Source organism: Sebastes umbrosus, chromosome 9, assembly GCF_015220745.1.
Source record: "Sebastes umbrosus isolate fSebUmb1 chromosome 9, fSebUmb1.pri, whole genome shotgun sequence".
NCBI lineage: Eukaryota > Metazoa > Chordata > Actinopteri > Perciformes > Sebastidae > Sebastes > Sebastes umbrosus.
The window spans coordinates 16,104,856-16,122,037 of record NC_051277.1 but is presented as its reverse complement, the minus strand read 5'-3'; the positions used below and the strand labels follow the sequence as shown (position 1 = coordinate 16,122,037).

General features: G+C 42.3%; 2 protein-coding genes across 3 annotated transcripts in view; one reads left to right on the top strand and one right to left on the bottom strand.

Moving 5' to 3' along the window:
• The window catches only part of LOC119494537 (endonuclease domain-containing 1 protein-like), a 38,897-nt gene that overhangs the window by 17,183 nt on the left and 4,532 nt on the right, over nt 1–17,182 (top strand). Inside the window, exons 2-3 of the mRNA XM_037780491.1 lie at nt 9,582–9,706; nt 11,718–11,850. The gene's annotated coding sequence lies outside the window, so the exon portion shown is untranslated. The remainder of the gene's footprint in view (nt 1–9,581; nt 9,707–11,717; nt 11,851–17,182) is intronic.
• On the bottom strand, nt 3,664–14,425 carry LOC119494536 (zinc-binding protein A33-like). Of its 2 annotated transcripts, XM_037780490.1 has the most exons (7): nt 14,297–14,425; nt 13,696–14,226; nt 12,010–12,105; nt 9,226–9,459; nt 8,983–9,005; nt 8,321–8,436; nt 3,664–6,352 (listed from the first exon to the last, which is right to left on the bottom strand). In XM_037780490.1, the coding sequence occupies exons 2-7, from the start codon at nt 14,224–14,226 to the stop codon at nt 5,787–5,789; spliced, it is 1,566 nt and encodes a 521-aa protein (XP_037636418.1). In that variant the 5' UTR covers nt 14,297–14,425; the 3' UTR covers nt 3,664–5,786. The 2 variants fall into 2 exon arrangements, with proteins under 2 accessions (XP_037636418.1, XP_037636417.1); XM_037780489.1 differs by lacking the exon at nt 14,297–14,425 and having other exon boundaries at nt 13,696–14,258.

The window sequence follows — 17,182 nt, the reverse complement described above, 5'->3', positions numbered from 1 at the left end:
ATTCATTAAGTGACAGAGAGAGAGAGAGATGGAGAGGGAGGGATATACGACAAGCAGCTCCGTGATAATGATTTTGTTTATCTTACAACACATCACCTCAATGTTGTCCTGCATGTCTAATCTCATCCAGCATGGCTGAGCACACACAGGTGAACATGTCACCACTGACCTCTATTTTTAGACATGGATGTTCACACAGGCATGTGAGCATGTTATTGTGGTTTTCATCTCTGTAAAACAGCCGTATGGCTTTGTAGATTTTGTCTAAAGCAGGGTTATTATAGTAAACTGACACGGAAATAAGCAGTGAAAAATATTTTTAGTCAACTGAAACTAAATAAAAACTACATCCTTTAAGAAAAACTAAACTGAAACTATATTGGCTGGGTAAAAAATACTAAAAATTAAAATGAACGTAAATTAATTTCAGTTTTATTTTTTTGCTATAATACATCACTGCTGAAAAAAAGGAGACGGCATGAATTTCTGTCAACTCTCGTGGCATTGAACCCAATGAGCAACCTGAAAAGTGAAGCCAATGCTGAAGTGCCTTAAACTTGCATTCTTTCTTATAGCCAGCAGGGGGCGACTCCTCTGGTTGCAAAAAGAAGTCTGATTGTATAGAAGTCTATGAGAAAATGATCCTACTTCTCACTTGATTTATTACCTCAGTAAACATTGTAAACATGAGTTTATGGTCTCAATCGCTAGTTTCAAGTCTTCTTCAATACAGCATGATGTTCATTTAATAAATTATGGTCCTATTTAGAGTAAAACAGACCATAAAGCAGGGGATGCTTTAGAGCGTAGCTACCTTGTGATTGACAAGTTGCTACCACGGAGTTGTCCGGTCTGGGAATGTCCGTATTTCTGTCGTAGAAGTTTCACAGTCTGTTTAAAGATAATTATAACCTTTTTGGTTGCCTAAAATTGTCTCATTCAGCATTCGGTTGTACTTAGCGCCACCCTCTCGTGTCACTTCTGGTTGCAAAAGACCAAAATGGTGACAGCCAAAATGCCAAACTTGAGGCTTCAAAACGGCAGTCTACAAACTAATTGTCACGGTGTCCACTTCTTATATACAGTCTATGATTAAAGCACAGAAATTGAACGGACTTCACCTTCCATGCCGCAGCTGCTTCACATCAGACACTAAAGTAGAACAAAGATTAAACATTTTTTTAAATGTATTTTTTATGTATATGTAGCTACATTCTTCTGACACATTATACCTGACCCTAACAAAAAAAAACTTAATACTAAAACTAAATATATAAAAACTAAATCTTTCTGAAGAACTGAAACTAAACTAAAACGAGCTAACACACTCTGAAAACTAACTAAAACTAAAATGAAGCATCAATTTGTTTTCCCTCCTTCCAGTAACAAACGGGGACGTCGGCAGGTGTTAAAGGGTCTCACTTTCCCCCTGAAATCTCCCTCCATCTCCTGCTTTCTCCCTCTGCTGAAACAGACCCTGGTAGTGTATATTCTCCAGACTTGGGGATAATGTATAGCTCGACTTCTCTCCAGTTTCTAATGAGGTTTCCATTAATCACTTCAACCCTGTCTGTCTTCCTTCAGCCCCTCTCGCCGTCCCTCTCCTCATCCATTATTGATGGAGGAAAGGGGCAAATTCTTGAGCGGGAAGCAGAAAAGAGATCCATTACAGAAAAAAAAAAGCTACGTTACACTGCCATGCTGAGGGTTAAAAATAGAGGTTGTATTTTGGGAACAAATCAGTCATGTGAGAGAGGAAAGATGGATGGATGGATGATGGATGAACAAGACGAGAAGAAAGATGAGGGATGGAATAAAACACTGAGTCTTCAAGGAGAACGTGTAGGAAGGATAAAACTTCTCTTTCACCTTGACCCGCACTGAAACCGATCAAAGATGGGCTGAATGACAGAGGGAGTGGCAGCGGCAGATCAGTAATGTAGAAGTGAAGGCTTGTGTTACTGCATGTTGATCGGCCTGCTATAATATCTAATTACAGATCAGGACAGTTAGAGGAGAGAACAGACATAACCCTGACAGGTGTAGTCTTCAGACCAGCGGACTATGGTTAATGTATAGGCAGATGACGCACAGAGATTAAGCTGACATGGATAATAGATGCCTTTTATTTGGGTCAGACTAATTCTCATTATTTATTTGTTCGTAATAGTAGTCACAGATTACTGCTCAATTGGCTCGAGGGATCTCATTAACCTTGCTTAACTGGACAAAAAAAAACACTTTGAGGTGTATCCGTGACAGGTAAACACAGGCGACAGGTAATCAAATGAGTATCTTGAGAATTACCTATTTACAGCCGTGACACATGATATCATCAGGTGTTTATGAGACTGTTAAACAGGATCTTGTTTCAACTCTATGCCTGTTTGTGTGAGGTGATGTATCTTGCAAAACGTGCATTTAACCTGTATTATTATTATTATTATTATTATTATTATTATTATTTGTTTAGGCTGCACACACTCTTTTGGTTAGTATCACTTCCGGTAATTGGCACAGGGGTGTGGTTTCTCTTTATTTTACATGATTTCGACTGCAGGATTTAAGAGAAGAGGATGAGTTAGGCTTGGACATTTTCTGTTGAACGTCACAAGAGTTATTGTTCGTAATTCTTTTCATTTAATAAACACCATAAAATGCATCTGGACGTATGGATTTCTTGGAACGAGTCACAGTAAAGAGCCTACTTTAGCCTCATTGAGGCTTTTTAATTGATAGTAGTCGTTACTGTCTCAATGCATCTTTGATTGACAATTGTTCACTAGACCATCGGCCGTCCTGGCTGTCGGTGCCTCATTCCAGATGTTTAGGATCTGGATCTTCATCCTCCTCTTGTCTCCCACTGTGTCTCTGGTTTCCTCGTCTCTTCTGTGTGTCTGTCTGTATTTTTACATTGTTGTCTTGGTATTTTTTGGTAGTAAGGTCTGTAGAGCATATTTTCACATTTTAAGGATTTATTTTGATCAAACCAAACCAGGCTGCTGGTTGGTTGTTGGAACAGCGTTTATTTTATTTCAGTCCAGTTTGAATGAAGTGTGTTTTATAATTTAGCCAGTCTCAGTTCGGTGTAAGAGAGAAACTTTAATTCAGAAGGTGTACGGTTGTATTTTTCTGTTTAGGTGTAAGAATATTTCATTCATTGACATTTTTGTGGGTTTATTTTATTTATTTATCAGATATATTGAAATCCCTTTCTCGCTCAGTATAGCACGCTTTGGAGAATTTATTTCTTCAGTGGACTACATTTACCATCAGCACTGATTGGACAGCCACATAAAAAGAGGCAGATTTTCCCTTTAAGTAAAAGATCTGAATACTTCTTCCACCACTGATCAGGTGGTCCTCTCTGTTTGGAGACACCTGGAAGCTGCTTGACGTCCTTCTGGATTATATACTTCATATGTTTACAACCACCTTTTAATATCGTCATCCAGATTTTCCACATTGTAATTTTGCTGTGTTGGTTTATTGCATCACTTTTTGAGAGGAACTCTTCCCTAAAAGCTTTAAGTGGGCTGCACTTGAGGAGGTTTATTGATAAAAACTCAGAGTTGTATTATAAATACCAAAGAGGAGCAGTGATGCTGCATCTAAAGTTAGTTGTGGGCGCCCTCTGGTGGAATTAAATGAACCAACAACAAACTCAGTAGGAAATTTAATCATATTACAATTCAATGCCAAATATCTAGACAGTGTTTTCTCAAGTCAAAACGTTCAAAGACACTTAGGTATTTTAAAATGACATTTTTGCAGAGCGTAAAGACATATAGAAGATTATTACTTCTGTTGACTTCACTGTATCATTTCCTTAGATGAACTGCACGTCATTAGAATAACAGGATTGGATACACAACAGTAAAAAATATATGATATCATATTGTTAGATATGGTTTCGAAATACACAGTAAGATATTGCAGCAAAAAGTTAATACAATTTAAAAACCTTTATGCAGTTAAAGTTGCTCTGTGGAGTTTTCTTTTAAACAAACAAAAGTTGTGTTTACATTCAGTATTACTCACCAACATGCATTGTGGGTATCCTTGAGCTCTAACAGATGTGTTCAATGCATTTTTCTTTGTCGTAAAACATTTGCAAAGCTGATTTATTTTAATGCTGCATTGTTTACATCCATGTTTACTAGCAGTCACGTGATAATTCATAGTTCTACTAGAGGTCAAAAACTCCACAGTAGGTCTCTGGCTACATTAGTTAACAATATGCCTTACAGCTTCACTAATGAACCAATACCAACACTTATATCATAAGGCTATTCTTTGCTTTTCTTATCGTCAACAAGACCAACACAAACAATGCGTTATATATTTATATAATACATATTTCATAATATAATATCAGTATATAATAATATATATTTATTTGGCTCTCAGCCCCATTCATGTCAACTTAACGTGTAAATCTTTAAATTAATTTTTCCCTCATCAATTGACACCATAATAAGCAAAAACAGAATTTTAGAAGTTTTTTTTGCAAATTTATTAAAAAGAAAAAAAGTGAAATATTACATTGACATAAGACCCTTTGACACTTGTCTCCTAAAAATCACATTCCCATACAACTAAACTGCATTCTCAAAAATGTTTGGAGGGAACCATATTTTGTCGCGGACTACGTTCGTCTTATCACAAATACGTTTGTACTAGTCTGTAATAGTCATGGATGTATAATAAGAACTTGATAACGGACAGTAAAATGGTTCCTATTCATTCCAATGAGCATTGTTCACCTGGCGCATACGCCAGAAACGTTTTTTTAGCTTCCGGGTTTACTTCCGGGGTATAAAGCTCACTGAATATGTGCAGTAGTGTTTCTCCCGCTGGTCCATAGACTTTACATTGTGGTGACGTCAACGATTTTAAAATCGCTTGTCTCGGCTCGAGGAAAGTTTTACAAATATAAAATCTCCATGGATCAAAATTTCGGAATAGAAAGAGTCGTATTGACCTTGTTTGTAGTTCAAGGTGTCCTGTCAACAATTTTACAGATGTCACTATGGTCTATGGGGAAATGTTTTTTGGGCTGCAGGGGGATTTTTACCGGGAGTGGCCACTGATGAAAAAACCCAAAAACAAAACACAGGACTTTCCACTAGAAGACCGATGTTAGTGTGAAACTAAAAGTCAGCTTTCACTTGTGTTTCCCTCAAAACGTAATTGAGAATGCAGTTTAGTATGGGAACATAATTTTGTGGGAGAGTGTTGGAAATTTAGCTCAGGTGCCTCCCATTTCTCTTGATCATCTTTGAGATGTTTTTACACCTTGCTTGTGGTCTACCTGTGGTACATTCAATTGATTGGACATGATTTGGAAAGGCACATACCTGTCTATATACAGTAAGATATGAGAGCAAACACCAAGCCATGAGGTTGAAGGAACTGCCTGAATGCATTGTATTTTTTGCAATAGAATGGAGGTCTATGGCACAGAGGAATAACATAAATCAGGCTTTGGCTACATGGACAGTACTTGTTAGTATGATTAGTTCATTGTTGGTTTTGTAAATTGTAGAATATATACAGCCTTGTCCTTTAAAGTGTCAGTTGTCTTGTACTTTAGTAGTTTAATCTTCTTATTTCAAGTCTTACAAGATGAGTTTCAGGGTTTTCTGCGTGTTCCTCATCAGCACATCATTAATACAGCAGTCTTTAAGGCAGATGTGTGAGTGCTCATGAGATGAGTCCATCATCAGCTGCTGAATCTTCTTGTGCAGTTTTATTCTGAGTGTGTCCTCTGATGAAGATGACGTCTATCCCCAGTGTGGCGTCACTATGGTGAGCGGCTCCCGGTTTTGTCCGTTGATTATCGGCCAGGGATTAAAGTACGGGAAGACGGGCTCTTTGAATTTAGCATTATAGAAGGTGAAGAGGTGGCTCATGTTCCCTGCATCATAAAACCCCACGTCACCACTACTGTAATCGAGGTAGACCCCCACCCTCCTGGGGGGTTTGGAGGGATATATCAAGCTGTCCTCTGAGTCGGTGCATGCCTCGTACTCGCTGGTGCCGTCGGCGTTATCCCTCAGCACCAGGGTCCAGAAACCGTCATCAGGGCAGAGGCTGATCTCATCCTTCCTGTTGACGGAGGCCGTGGCCACACCCAGACCCCACGCCGTCTTGTAGCCCACATCCACCTCCCAGTAGTGTCTCCCAGAGGAGAAGGCCTCAGAGCCCAGGACGATGTTGTAGAGAGTGAAGCGCTCTGGGTTGTTGGGCAGGTTGGGCTGGAGTTTTCCCACCTGGACGCTGGTGCGACACGGTGACACCAACAGGCAGGGGTAGGCTGTGTACGGGTCAAGGGTCACCGCTGTGACAGCTAAGAGGGGGAAAAAAAGAGTTAGAAATGGATCTATGCAACAAGAAACGTGTGTTTACAGAGAATGACCCAAGAAACATTCCTTGGCTGTGACCTTCAACAAGATACTTAATGCCTCCTGCTCAATTAGTGTAAGCTGAGCTAGATAAGAGCATCTGCTACATGGATACAAATAAAATATAAATGATGCTACGTCAAGATGTAACTCCATAGATTCATTTAATCCTTTATTGCAGTCTAGTGTTACACAGTCAACAGCATGTATGACATGTCATTGGCAAATGACCCAAAATCCGTTTGGATAGTTTGAAACTCATATCGTCCAACTCCTCTACTCAGAGCAGGTTGATACGAGACTGAACATAAAATGCAAGGCACAAAAATGTCTTTTGTAGATATAGCCAACTTTTTTATTTTTTTAAGTAGCACTCCACCAAATGCACAAATCAAGCTCCCAGGAAGAGCGCCAGTCGTTGTTCCCAATTTCCATAGTGGCCAAACAGAGGTACTACAACTTCCGTGTCCGTCACATGATGCCATTTGGCCCAAAAATACTTTTTCCCATAGACTCACATTGGCAAAGAGACGTCTGTGGTCTTTGAGGTGAATCAACTACACAGTATGAACAGTTGAATAGCCCTTATTTAAATCAGCAGGTCCTAAAAGTTGTAAAGTGCACTAGTAGCCGAATCCAGAGTTATTTTCCACGACAACACCGTGACGGTTGTGACCCCGTTTTTTGAGCTTCGAAGCTTCATTGAGAAATATTCGAAACTTCACGGCGGGCACTGACATGTTCTTCTGTCTGTCGGTCTCCATCTCCCCTGTTTCAGTGCACAACTGTACACACACGCACCTCCACACACAACAAATAGCGATATCCACCTGAGAATAACTAATAATAATTCATGTTGAATATGAATAATGTTGTGGGATTATTCCTTATTTCATGGGCTATTTTGGGATTTATACATTATTATTACATACTTATATATAAAAAGTAAAAAAAAAATTAAAAGAAAGCATTCGAATAGTGATTTGGAGGTTGATTACCAAGCTTCAAAGCATTCGGGTCAGCCATACTTAGAACTATGACAAAGTTACTCCGGTTACGAAAACGCCTAATGTGCTAGTGATGGGGAGAACCTGTGGATACAGTTGTATAAAGTCATCTGTGGCTCTAGAGGAGCTTTGAAGTCTGAGAAAATGATTCAAGCGACTCCCAAGTGGGCTCTAGACTTGGGCTTGGAGACTGCAAATGTTTGACAGAAACGGTATTGCAGTAGGATCCAGTATTTTTGGAGCCTGAATGATATAAGTCAGCCTCTGCTGCATCACTTTCACGAGCCATAGTCCGGTTGGCTAGTCTGAATCAGAGTGAAAATTTACACTTTTGGTTCGTTTTCTATTTAGTCTGGTTCGGTTTCACAATGCACAAATAAAAGCGGGCCAAATAAAACATTAATTTGCTGAAGGGCGTTTACGAAGGAGCAAATTTATCTTTTTCTTCTTGAGAGCTGCCACTTCTATGCAGGGAATCGCGGACTTTGATATATTGCTGTTGAAGTGTTTTAACTTTGACGCGGCACTGATCTACTGAGCGCACAAATCCCTTCTCCTCCAGTCTATCTCGAATGACTTTACAAACGTCACTATTTTTGTGGACTTTATTTAGCATATTATGTGTGTTCTCTTCGACCCAGATGTCAAGCAAACAGACTTCTGCAGAAGTCCAGGTCATTCCTCTCCCACTCATGTTAACCTGTCATTTACCGGTGCTCATCTCAACAAATGCCCGTGCAGGCAGCCTGCGTTTTGGTTCACTTGGACCAAAACAACTTGTTGAGAGGTGGTCTAGGACCGGTAGTTTTGGCACCAGAGTTCGATTAAATGTTGGCTTTGTGAAAGCGCTTTTAGTGTGTTCACATGGTTTGTGTGTGTGTTTGTGTTACATGTGTGTCTATATACCTGGCTGAAAAATGGAGCTCATTTTCCTCCAGGTCCTGTACTGTAGAGGTCCCAGGAAGTCTCCTGACTGCAGATCCACAGCCACCTCTGGGGGGCGCTCAAACAAGCTCTCAGCCCTGACAGAGAGAAAGAAAGAGATGACGAGAGATAATTATTATTATAAACTAATTTAAAGTAAAAGGCCTCTTCACTTCTCTTCACTAAAGATATCCATTCTTTGTAGTCGTTATAGTGGATTCATGAGAAACATAATTTTTATATTTGTCTTTTCACAACTGCCAAGCTTTGAGATTTCTTATTATTATTATGAAATATTAGGAACTATTATAGCACTGTTCTTTTGTGTTGCTTAGAAAAGGTGAAGATTTACACCATGAACAGCACATAAGTCATATCTTTATAACTACAGTTTCTTCTTAAGTAGCCTACTACCTAAGAAGAAATGTAAACAAGACACTGACTAATCACTAAGCGAGACAATGTGTGTCAATGATGACGCACTAAATCACAATCATGCCCCCACATCCTGTTTCAGCAACGCCATTTCCTCGGAACTTTAGACATTTGATTTCTCACGTAGAGAGAAAGCTACAGAGATGACCTACAATTGGGAATTCCTCGATGAGAAATGAGTGCTGTTGAATGATCGTGCTGATACTCACCCTCCAATGAAATCTTTGATTCCCTGAAACAGAGCAGATCAGAACAAGCCTATGATTACAAAACACTCCAGGCTCTGCTGTAACATGCAGATAATCTGACGCTGCACATCTAGAGTGTAACACTAATCTTTGTTATTTGCCGGCTGTGTTTTTTTCCATGCAACTGACTCTTTTTCTTTCTAGGTTAAGAGAAATGTGCTAAATGAGCACCATGCATTCCTTCGTCTCCCTCTTCTCTTATACCTTGAGTTGCTTTGGGTTTTCTTCTTCTGTCAGTTTGTGTTGAAGCTGGTCGGCGGTGCTTTCCAGCTGGCTGATCTGCTCCGTGGTCTGAGTGAGCGCCTCCTCAAGCTGGTTGAGCTTCTCCTCTTTCTGCTTCTGCAGTTTCTCCTTGATGCGCTCCTCCTCCTCCAGCAGGAACTCCCTCAGAAGGCCAAACTCTGCAGTGACCATCTCCTCCAGATCTCCTGCTCGCCCCTGAAACACAAGGCAGGACTCCCATCAGCAACAACATGGATGTTTTCAACTCTTAAACATGTAAATTAAACTAAAAATATGCTGCTTGTGTATATTTATCCACTATTCTTATTTAATTACAGGACGAATCTTCACCGAATCGCCCGGAGAAGAAAACTGCGGCCTTGTTTGCACTTCTGGAAACCAGCTGAACGGAGAATGTTAAATATGTAGGAAGAAGACTTGATGTTTGACACCAAACCTACAGGTACTTTATTGGTATTTATATTATTCCACCTCAACCAACTACAAGAGTAAGACTAAATATTCAGCCATGACATTGAATCTTTTAGATAACACTAAGCTACATATTCTGTACTCCAACACAATGAACTCTGCCCAGCTGGCGCTCACAGTGTTACCACCATGGATGTATTCACTATACCACCGTTGTCTTACAGCAACACGTGACCTCGCCAGATTTCACAACGAGACTTCCCCTTGAGACTCTTTACATAATGTCAAACACTTATACAATAGAACCCTGCTTATAGTGATCATGTCTGTCCGAGTCAAATTGATCACTATAAGCGGATGATTATTAGAACCAAATGTTGTTGTTGTGCATCATTTCTTACGCAGGTTACCATCTAATTGAATTTGTATATTTATGACATGAATACAAAGTAAAGAATCGGACCGCTTCACTATTTACTGGCTCACCGCCAATTCTTCTGCCTTTTCCCTCAAGACGGGCGCCGGGTTTCATGTGTGCTGCATGTGTTGATGATCGGCAATGTTTCACTTTTGGAGTATTACGTTTGGGGTTGTTATCAATCCACTTGACGAGGGCGGCTTCAACCACAGGTGCTTTCCCCTTGCGCACTCATTTTTTATTCAGAGAAAATTACTTTCCTTTTCCCGTCATGATATCAATGTGCAAGCAGCACAGGTGTCACTTAGACACAAGAACGTGAGAAAATAGGGTCCAGGTTGAAAAATACACAAGTTCCCCTTTAAAGGGACTGTTTGTAACTTCTTAAACGTATAAATCAATCCGGGTCGGTGTCCCATGCGCGCTCGCGTGTGGTTACGCTGTTCAGACTCAGACTCCAACGCAAACTACACGGAAGCAACCAAACCTCAAAGTTATATCTAGTGAAGCCCGTCTTGCAAAACAGTGTTGGTCGCAGTCAGAGAACGCGGGGGAGACCGTAGCTTTGGTCTCCAGTACCGGAGTCTCTGCTGTACTCTGCTTCTCTGCCTGCCTGCTTGCAGAAACATAGGTTTCCCGTGTCTTGTGAAGTGACGGGGCTCCGCAGCGAGAAACGTTATCGTCTCCGACCAAAACTCCGGTGTCTCCCCTGTTCCCTCCGGCCGCGGTCGTGAGGCTGAGGCAGGAAAAGCACTAGGATCAGCATTGATTCATGGAGAGACCATCGTCTGGTCAGCTAACATTACTGTCAAGCAGGTGAAATATAGAGTGATATTGTGGTTTTAGCTGACGTGTGTCGCCTCACTGTTTTGAGCGATGCTCTTTCATGTCTATTTAGAGCGACCACAAGCAGGAGCCCGACGCTGACTTTCGTTGACTTAACGGCCACAGGTGTCGCAGTTAACAAGCATTTCTGATTCTTACAAACAGTCCCTTTAAGTAAAGGATTTAAATACTTAATTCATTCCTAAGACAGGCAGATAGAGAAAGACAGGCAAAATAATGAGCACTTACAGAAACACACACACACACACACACACACACAAAGAGAAATCTGCAGGAAAAGACTGGCTGGCAAACTTCCTCTCAAACTTGTCGACCCACATCCTGTCATACCGACAGAGAAACAGAGAAGTGAATCTATGTGAATGTGCACATAAACTGGGTCAAACAGACAGGCAGCGAGACAGAAAGGAACGCACAGGAAAATATACATGTTGAGACAGACAGGATGGAGAAAGACAGTTTGCAGTAGCAGAGATATGTGAAGTTATCTGCTGCAGCAGGAACACTCCAGCACAGCAAACATCCTACACTCATATCTCTGTTCAACACATTTATAAAAACACACACAAAGAGACCTCTGTTTGAGGTGAATGCTGCTGTGGTGGAAAAAGCGACCCAGCCTAAACTCAGCCAGCTGTTATCTCTTTCTGTGAGGGTGTGTGGCGTGTAGTTATTGTACACTCTGTGTGTGTGACGCTTGTGAAAGAAGAGATCATGAGAAAGACAAACATGACATGACGGCGCATGACTGTTTATTAACCACCTGTTTTAATTTCAGGAAGTACCTCTCTGCGTTTGCAAAACATGGGAAACATCACGTTCAAACAAACAGCACTGAGTAACAACCTGTTGTGTCACCGCCACCCGTCACAAAGAGGACTAGTCATCCGTCACTCACGTCTGCCAGACAGGTAAAGGTGGAGGAATGTGGGTGAATGTTGCTTAGCGACCAGACTTTCTGGTTCTATTCACAGCGCACGTACATTATATCTTTGCCAGGAAGGATTATGTCCAGGATGTTTCCTGTCTTTCACAACGCTTCACAAACAAACACACACACATATCAATACCTTAATGAGGAGGATCTTTTCATTGGTCAGTCTCTGGAAGATGGTGGCCTCCTCCGTCTGCAGCTGAACCCTGTCCAGAGCGACAGACAGCTTGTCCTGCAGCAGAAAAAACACAAATCACATGCTCAACATCACAAGAAGCGGTGTCGCTAAATCAGATTAGTGCCTCTTGCTCTGCACAACACATTTAATGGGAGTCATATGAGTCTGCTCTGACCCACAAATTCAAACAAACTGGGAAAAGTCAGCGTTAGTAAAACATGAGAGGCCTCTCAGTGTGAGGTCAAACAAACTGGCGATGGTCAGCTGCAGGGTTAAAAGTGCGGGGGAGTTATAGAGGAGCTCACACTGTTCTGCTGAATTCCTGTAAAAAACTAAATATCCAAAGGCTGCCAGGGGCAAACAGGGAGTCTGGTTTTAAAAAATAACTAACATTTCACAGTGTCTGCTCTGAAAGAAAAGCTCTGTTTGTGAATGCCAGAGCAGTGTGTTCATTTATATAATAAAATCTTAATAAGCAAGGTTTAATTTGACATTTTAGGAGTGTTTCAAACTTGGACACAAGTTTCTTTCCAAGAACAAGGAATAGGTGTGTCAGAATGGCACTCCCTAAAACCTTCAGTTCAGTGGTGATAAATCAAATAATTATGTCAAGATATAGCCATCACCAAGGACTTTATTTGCTTAAACTTTAAGATTAGGTTTTGCCAAATTTTGGGGACTAAAAAGACTGAGCTTTATCAGAAAGAAAACTGAGTCAATGAGCCAGTATATACTTTCACTTTTCACCTTTTTCACTTTAACGTTGGCTTCAAACACTTGATTTTAATGGGTTTCGTATGATATTATGCTATGTATTTATTTTGCATTTGTTTTATGTTGTGGCGTCTGAAACTTTAATGTATGTTTAAATGCTGCTGTCTTGGCCTGCAGGTCTCTCTTGCAAAAGAGATTCTTAATCTCAATGAGTACTACCTGGTTAAATAAAGGTTAAAGGGACTGTTTGTAACTTTTTAAGCGTATAAATGTACCGTGTCGGGATCCCATGCTCGCGTGTGGCCGGAGCCTCTGCTCCTCTGCCTGCTTGCCTTCACTCACACAGCACACGCGTTCTCGCTGTCTCGCTCCACCTCTAGACGAGCATGCGCGCACACTACACACTGCAGAAGAGTTAGTTTAGCTCTGAGAATATCTAGTGAATGTACAGTGGACGTTTGTGCAGAAATAAATTCTGCAGCTCCTCCAGACCAACAGAGGTTTCCCGTGTCTTGTGAAGTGACGGGGCTCCGCAGCGAGAAACGTTATCGTCTCCGAGTGCGATCTCCGGGTGCCGGTGTCTCCCTGCGGGCGCAGTCGGGAGACGATAACGTTTCTCTTCCTGCTTCAACCCCTTCGGCTGAAGCAGGAAAAGCCAGCAGTGATTCATGGAGAGACCTTCGTCTGGTCAGCTAACATTACTGCTAAGCAGCTGAAATATAGAGTGATATTGTGGTTTTAGCTGACGTGTGTCGCATCACAAGCGCGAGCCCGACGCTGACTTTCGTTGACTTAACGGCCTCAGGTGTCGCTGTTAGAAATCTGCAGGAAAAGACTGGTTGGCAAACTCCCTCTCAAACTTGTCGACCTGTTATCAAGCATTTCTGAAAGTTACAAATAGTCCCTTTAAATAAATAAAATAAGATATACCTTGTAGTTCTCAAAGGCCTCTGTGATGGGGATGACATTGTGCATCTTGTGGTCTCTGGACATGCCACACACCAGACAGATGGGCAGCTGGTCGTCCTCACAGTACAGCTTCAGCTTCTCCTCATGCTCCTCGCACATATCCACCCCGCTGTGCGGCCAGTGGCTGGTGGAGGAGGCCACGCTGCTCATGGAGGATCCGGGCTCCCGGTCCCTCTCCTCCGGCTCATCCAGAGACCCGTGGGCCGAGTACCAGCTGCTGGTGGTCCCGGAGGCCGTGTCCATGGCCCGGGCTCTGCGGACGCTGTCCACGACGTTACACAGCAGAGAGTTGGGTCTCAGTTTACGCCCGCTGGACTTTCTGCACTTCGGGCAGCTCCCCAGCTCGTCGGCTTTGGCTTCCCAGCACTGGATGATGCACACCTGGCAGAAGTGGTGGCCGCACTCCAGGATCACCGGGTCGTTGAAGAGCTCGAGACAAACCGGACAGGTGAGCTCCGACTGAAGCTCCTCAATGGCGTTTGAGTCCGCCATGCTCTGTTAAACACATAGTCCTAGAAACAAAACCATCTCTGTTAAACACATAGTCCTAGAAACAAAACCATCTCTGTTAAACACATAGTCCTAGAAACAAAACCATCTGGTGGCAACAGAGAAAAGAGAAGAGTGTTCTTCCGTTCAGAGAGAGAGAGAGAGACAGAGAGAGAGAGAGACAGAGAGAGAGAGACAGAGAGAGAGAGAGGAGGGAGAGAGGAGGGAGTGGTCTGAGGCTGACAGCACAGCAAGGTTTACAGGAAGAGAGACGTGCAGCAACAAGCTCAGTACAGCTGCTCAACTACAGAGACAGACTGAGAGACGGACAGACACATAGAGAGAGAGAGAGACAGACAGACAGACACACAGAGACACAGACAGACAGACAGAGAGACACACAGACAGACAGAGAGACACACAGACAGACAGAGAGACAGACAGAAAGAGAGACACACAGACAGACACACAGAGACACAGACAGACAGACAGAGAGACACACAGACAGACAGAGAGACAGACAGACAGACAGAGAGACACACAGACAGACAGAGAGACAGACAGAAAGAGAGACACACAGACAGACACACAGAGAGACAGACAGACAGACAGAGAGACAGACAGAAAGAGAGACACACAGACAGACACACAGAGACACAGACAGACAGACAGAGAGACAGACAGAAAGAGAGACACACAGACACACACACAGAGAGACAGACCGACAGACAGAGAGACACACAGAGAGACAGACAGACAGACTGACAGACAGACAGACAGACACACAGAGAGACAGACAGAGAGACAGACACACAGAGACAGACACACAGACAGACAGACAGAGACAGAGAGACAGACAGACAGACAGAGAGACAGACACACAGAGACAGACACACAGAGAGACAGACAGACAGACAGACAGAGACAGAGAGACAGACAGACAGACAGAGAGACAGACACACAGAGACAGACACACAGAGAGACAGACAGACAGACAGACAGAGACAGAGAGACAGACAGACAGACACAGAGACAGAGAGATAGACAGAAACACAGACAGACAGACAAACAGAGAGACAGACAGACAGACAGACAGACAGAGTTGAGGCGTGCAGCAACAAGCTCAGTACAGCTGCTCCATTACAGACAGACACACAGACAGACAGAGAGACAGACAGACACACAGACAGACACACAGACAGACACACAGACAGACACACAGACAGACAGAGAGACAGACACACAGACAGACAGAGTTGAGGCGTGCAGCAACAAGCTCAGTACAGCTGCTCCATTACAGACAGACACACAGACAGACAGAGAGACAGACAGACACACAGACAGACACACAGACAGAGAGACAGGCAGACAGACAGACAGACACACAGACAGAGAGACAGGCAGACAGACAGACAGAAGTCAAACCGGTTTTATTAGAAAGTAGGAACCATAACGAAAATCCACACAAATATTAAATAATTAAACTAGTAATTACTAACCTGCTTTAGAGAATAAGTATAGGCTTAAGCATTAATAAGTATACAGTCATTAATAAATTGTAATAAATATGAAGCATACAATATTAAGGAATTACCAATAACTGGGTCAAGATTTTCTGACTTCATATTAAGCCAACAGCAAAAGTTAGTAAATCATCTGTAATTCTAAATGTTAAAACTAGGGCTGTCAAAGTTAACGCGATAATAACGCGTTAAAGGCCGTGTTAAGGAAATTCAGAGATTTGTTTCTAAACACATTATAAATGTTGGAAAATAATGACTGAAAACATGTGCAAAGACTGTGAACGTTGTAGTACTGGATTGTGGAGTTAGACCGTTAAACTGTTTTTGGCCAGTTTTGTGTTCAGGATTTATTAGGCGGGGCTGAAATCATGGCTCGATGACGCACTGGAGTCATCCTTAACATAACTCCACCCATCTTCACAACTGTTGTTTTTGAAAGCCAAAATCGAAACCTAGGATGCCATCAAAAGTTATGTCGGTCAGCTCAGTCGGTAGAGCATGTGACTCATGTTGACAGGATTGCGGGTTCAACCAACTGCATGTGTATTTGTGAATTTGCAAATTCTTTTTAACACCACTAATTTCTTAAACGCATTAACGCAACTGATCTTTCGGAGGTTGTAGTTGGCTGTTTTAAAGCTAGAGTGAAGACACTGATACCATATGAAACTTGTGAGGCGAGGAAAAACTGGCATGGCCATTTTCAAAGGGGTCCCTTGACCTCTGACCTCAAGATATGTGAATGCAAATGGGTCCTATGGGTACCGACGAGTCTCCCCTTTACAGACTTTAAATGCCCACTTTATGATAATCACATGCAGTTTGGGGCAAGTCATAGTCAAGTCAGCACACTGACACACTGACAGCTGTTGTTGTTTGTTGGGTTTGAGTGTTTTCTGTAAAAAGTTGAGTCAAGGACTTTTGGGGTTTACCAACTACTTTGCCTGCCATTGACACAATCCTAGACAGTTTATTCTTATATCTACATTTAAGGTGACCGTACCAGGCAGGAAGGTGAAAGGTTAAAACACTCTCAGCCTCAACAATAGTTTTGTACACTTATTCTAAAATCTGCTGACTGACACCGAGAAGAGAGGGTGGTAGCTCAGCCCCGTCCCACATATTCTCATACTCCTACTCTAAGTACGACTCAGCAGCTCTCCTCTGTGTGGAAACTGAAACTACGGTAATTCCAGGTCGTCCAGAGGTTACGACTCATCACCAGTGACTGTAAATGCAGCGCTGTTACACACAGTGCAGCTAGTTTCACTGACCTGACCATTATTGGCTTCTGTGTGCTGGATAGTCAGCCTGCTGCCAGGTGTCATGTCTCTGAGTGCTCACCAGAGGGCCATAATAAACAGTCTACCACCCACAACTCAAAATTAAAGATGCATACAGTATGTACTCCTTTCATCCCTGATCGTATCCTGGAA

Bases quoted from the DNA above. Each gene is read 5' to 3' on its own strand.
- LOC119494536 (XM_037780490.1), bottom strand. From the start codon at position 14,226: ATGGCGGACTCAAACGCCATTGAGGAGCTTCAGTCGGAGCTCACCTGT. The intron at 8,437-8,982 runs GTGAGTATCAGC...TCTCTCTGTCAG, and splicing joins ATCAAAGATTTCATTGGAGG to GGCTGAGAGCTTGTTTGAGC. The intron at 6,353-8,320 runs GTATATAGACAC...TCCCCCTCTTAG, and splicing joins GAGCTCCATTTTTCAGCCAG to CTGTCACAGCGGTGACCCTT.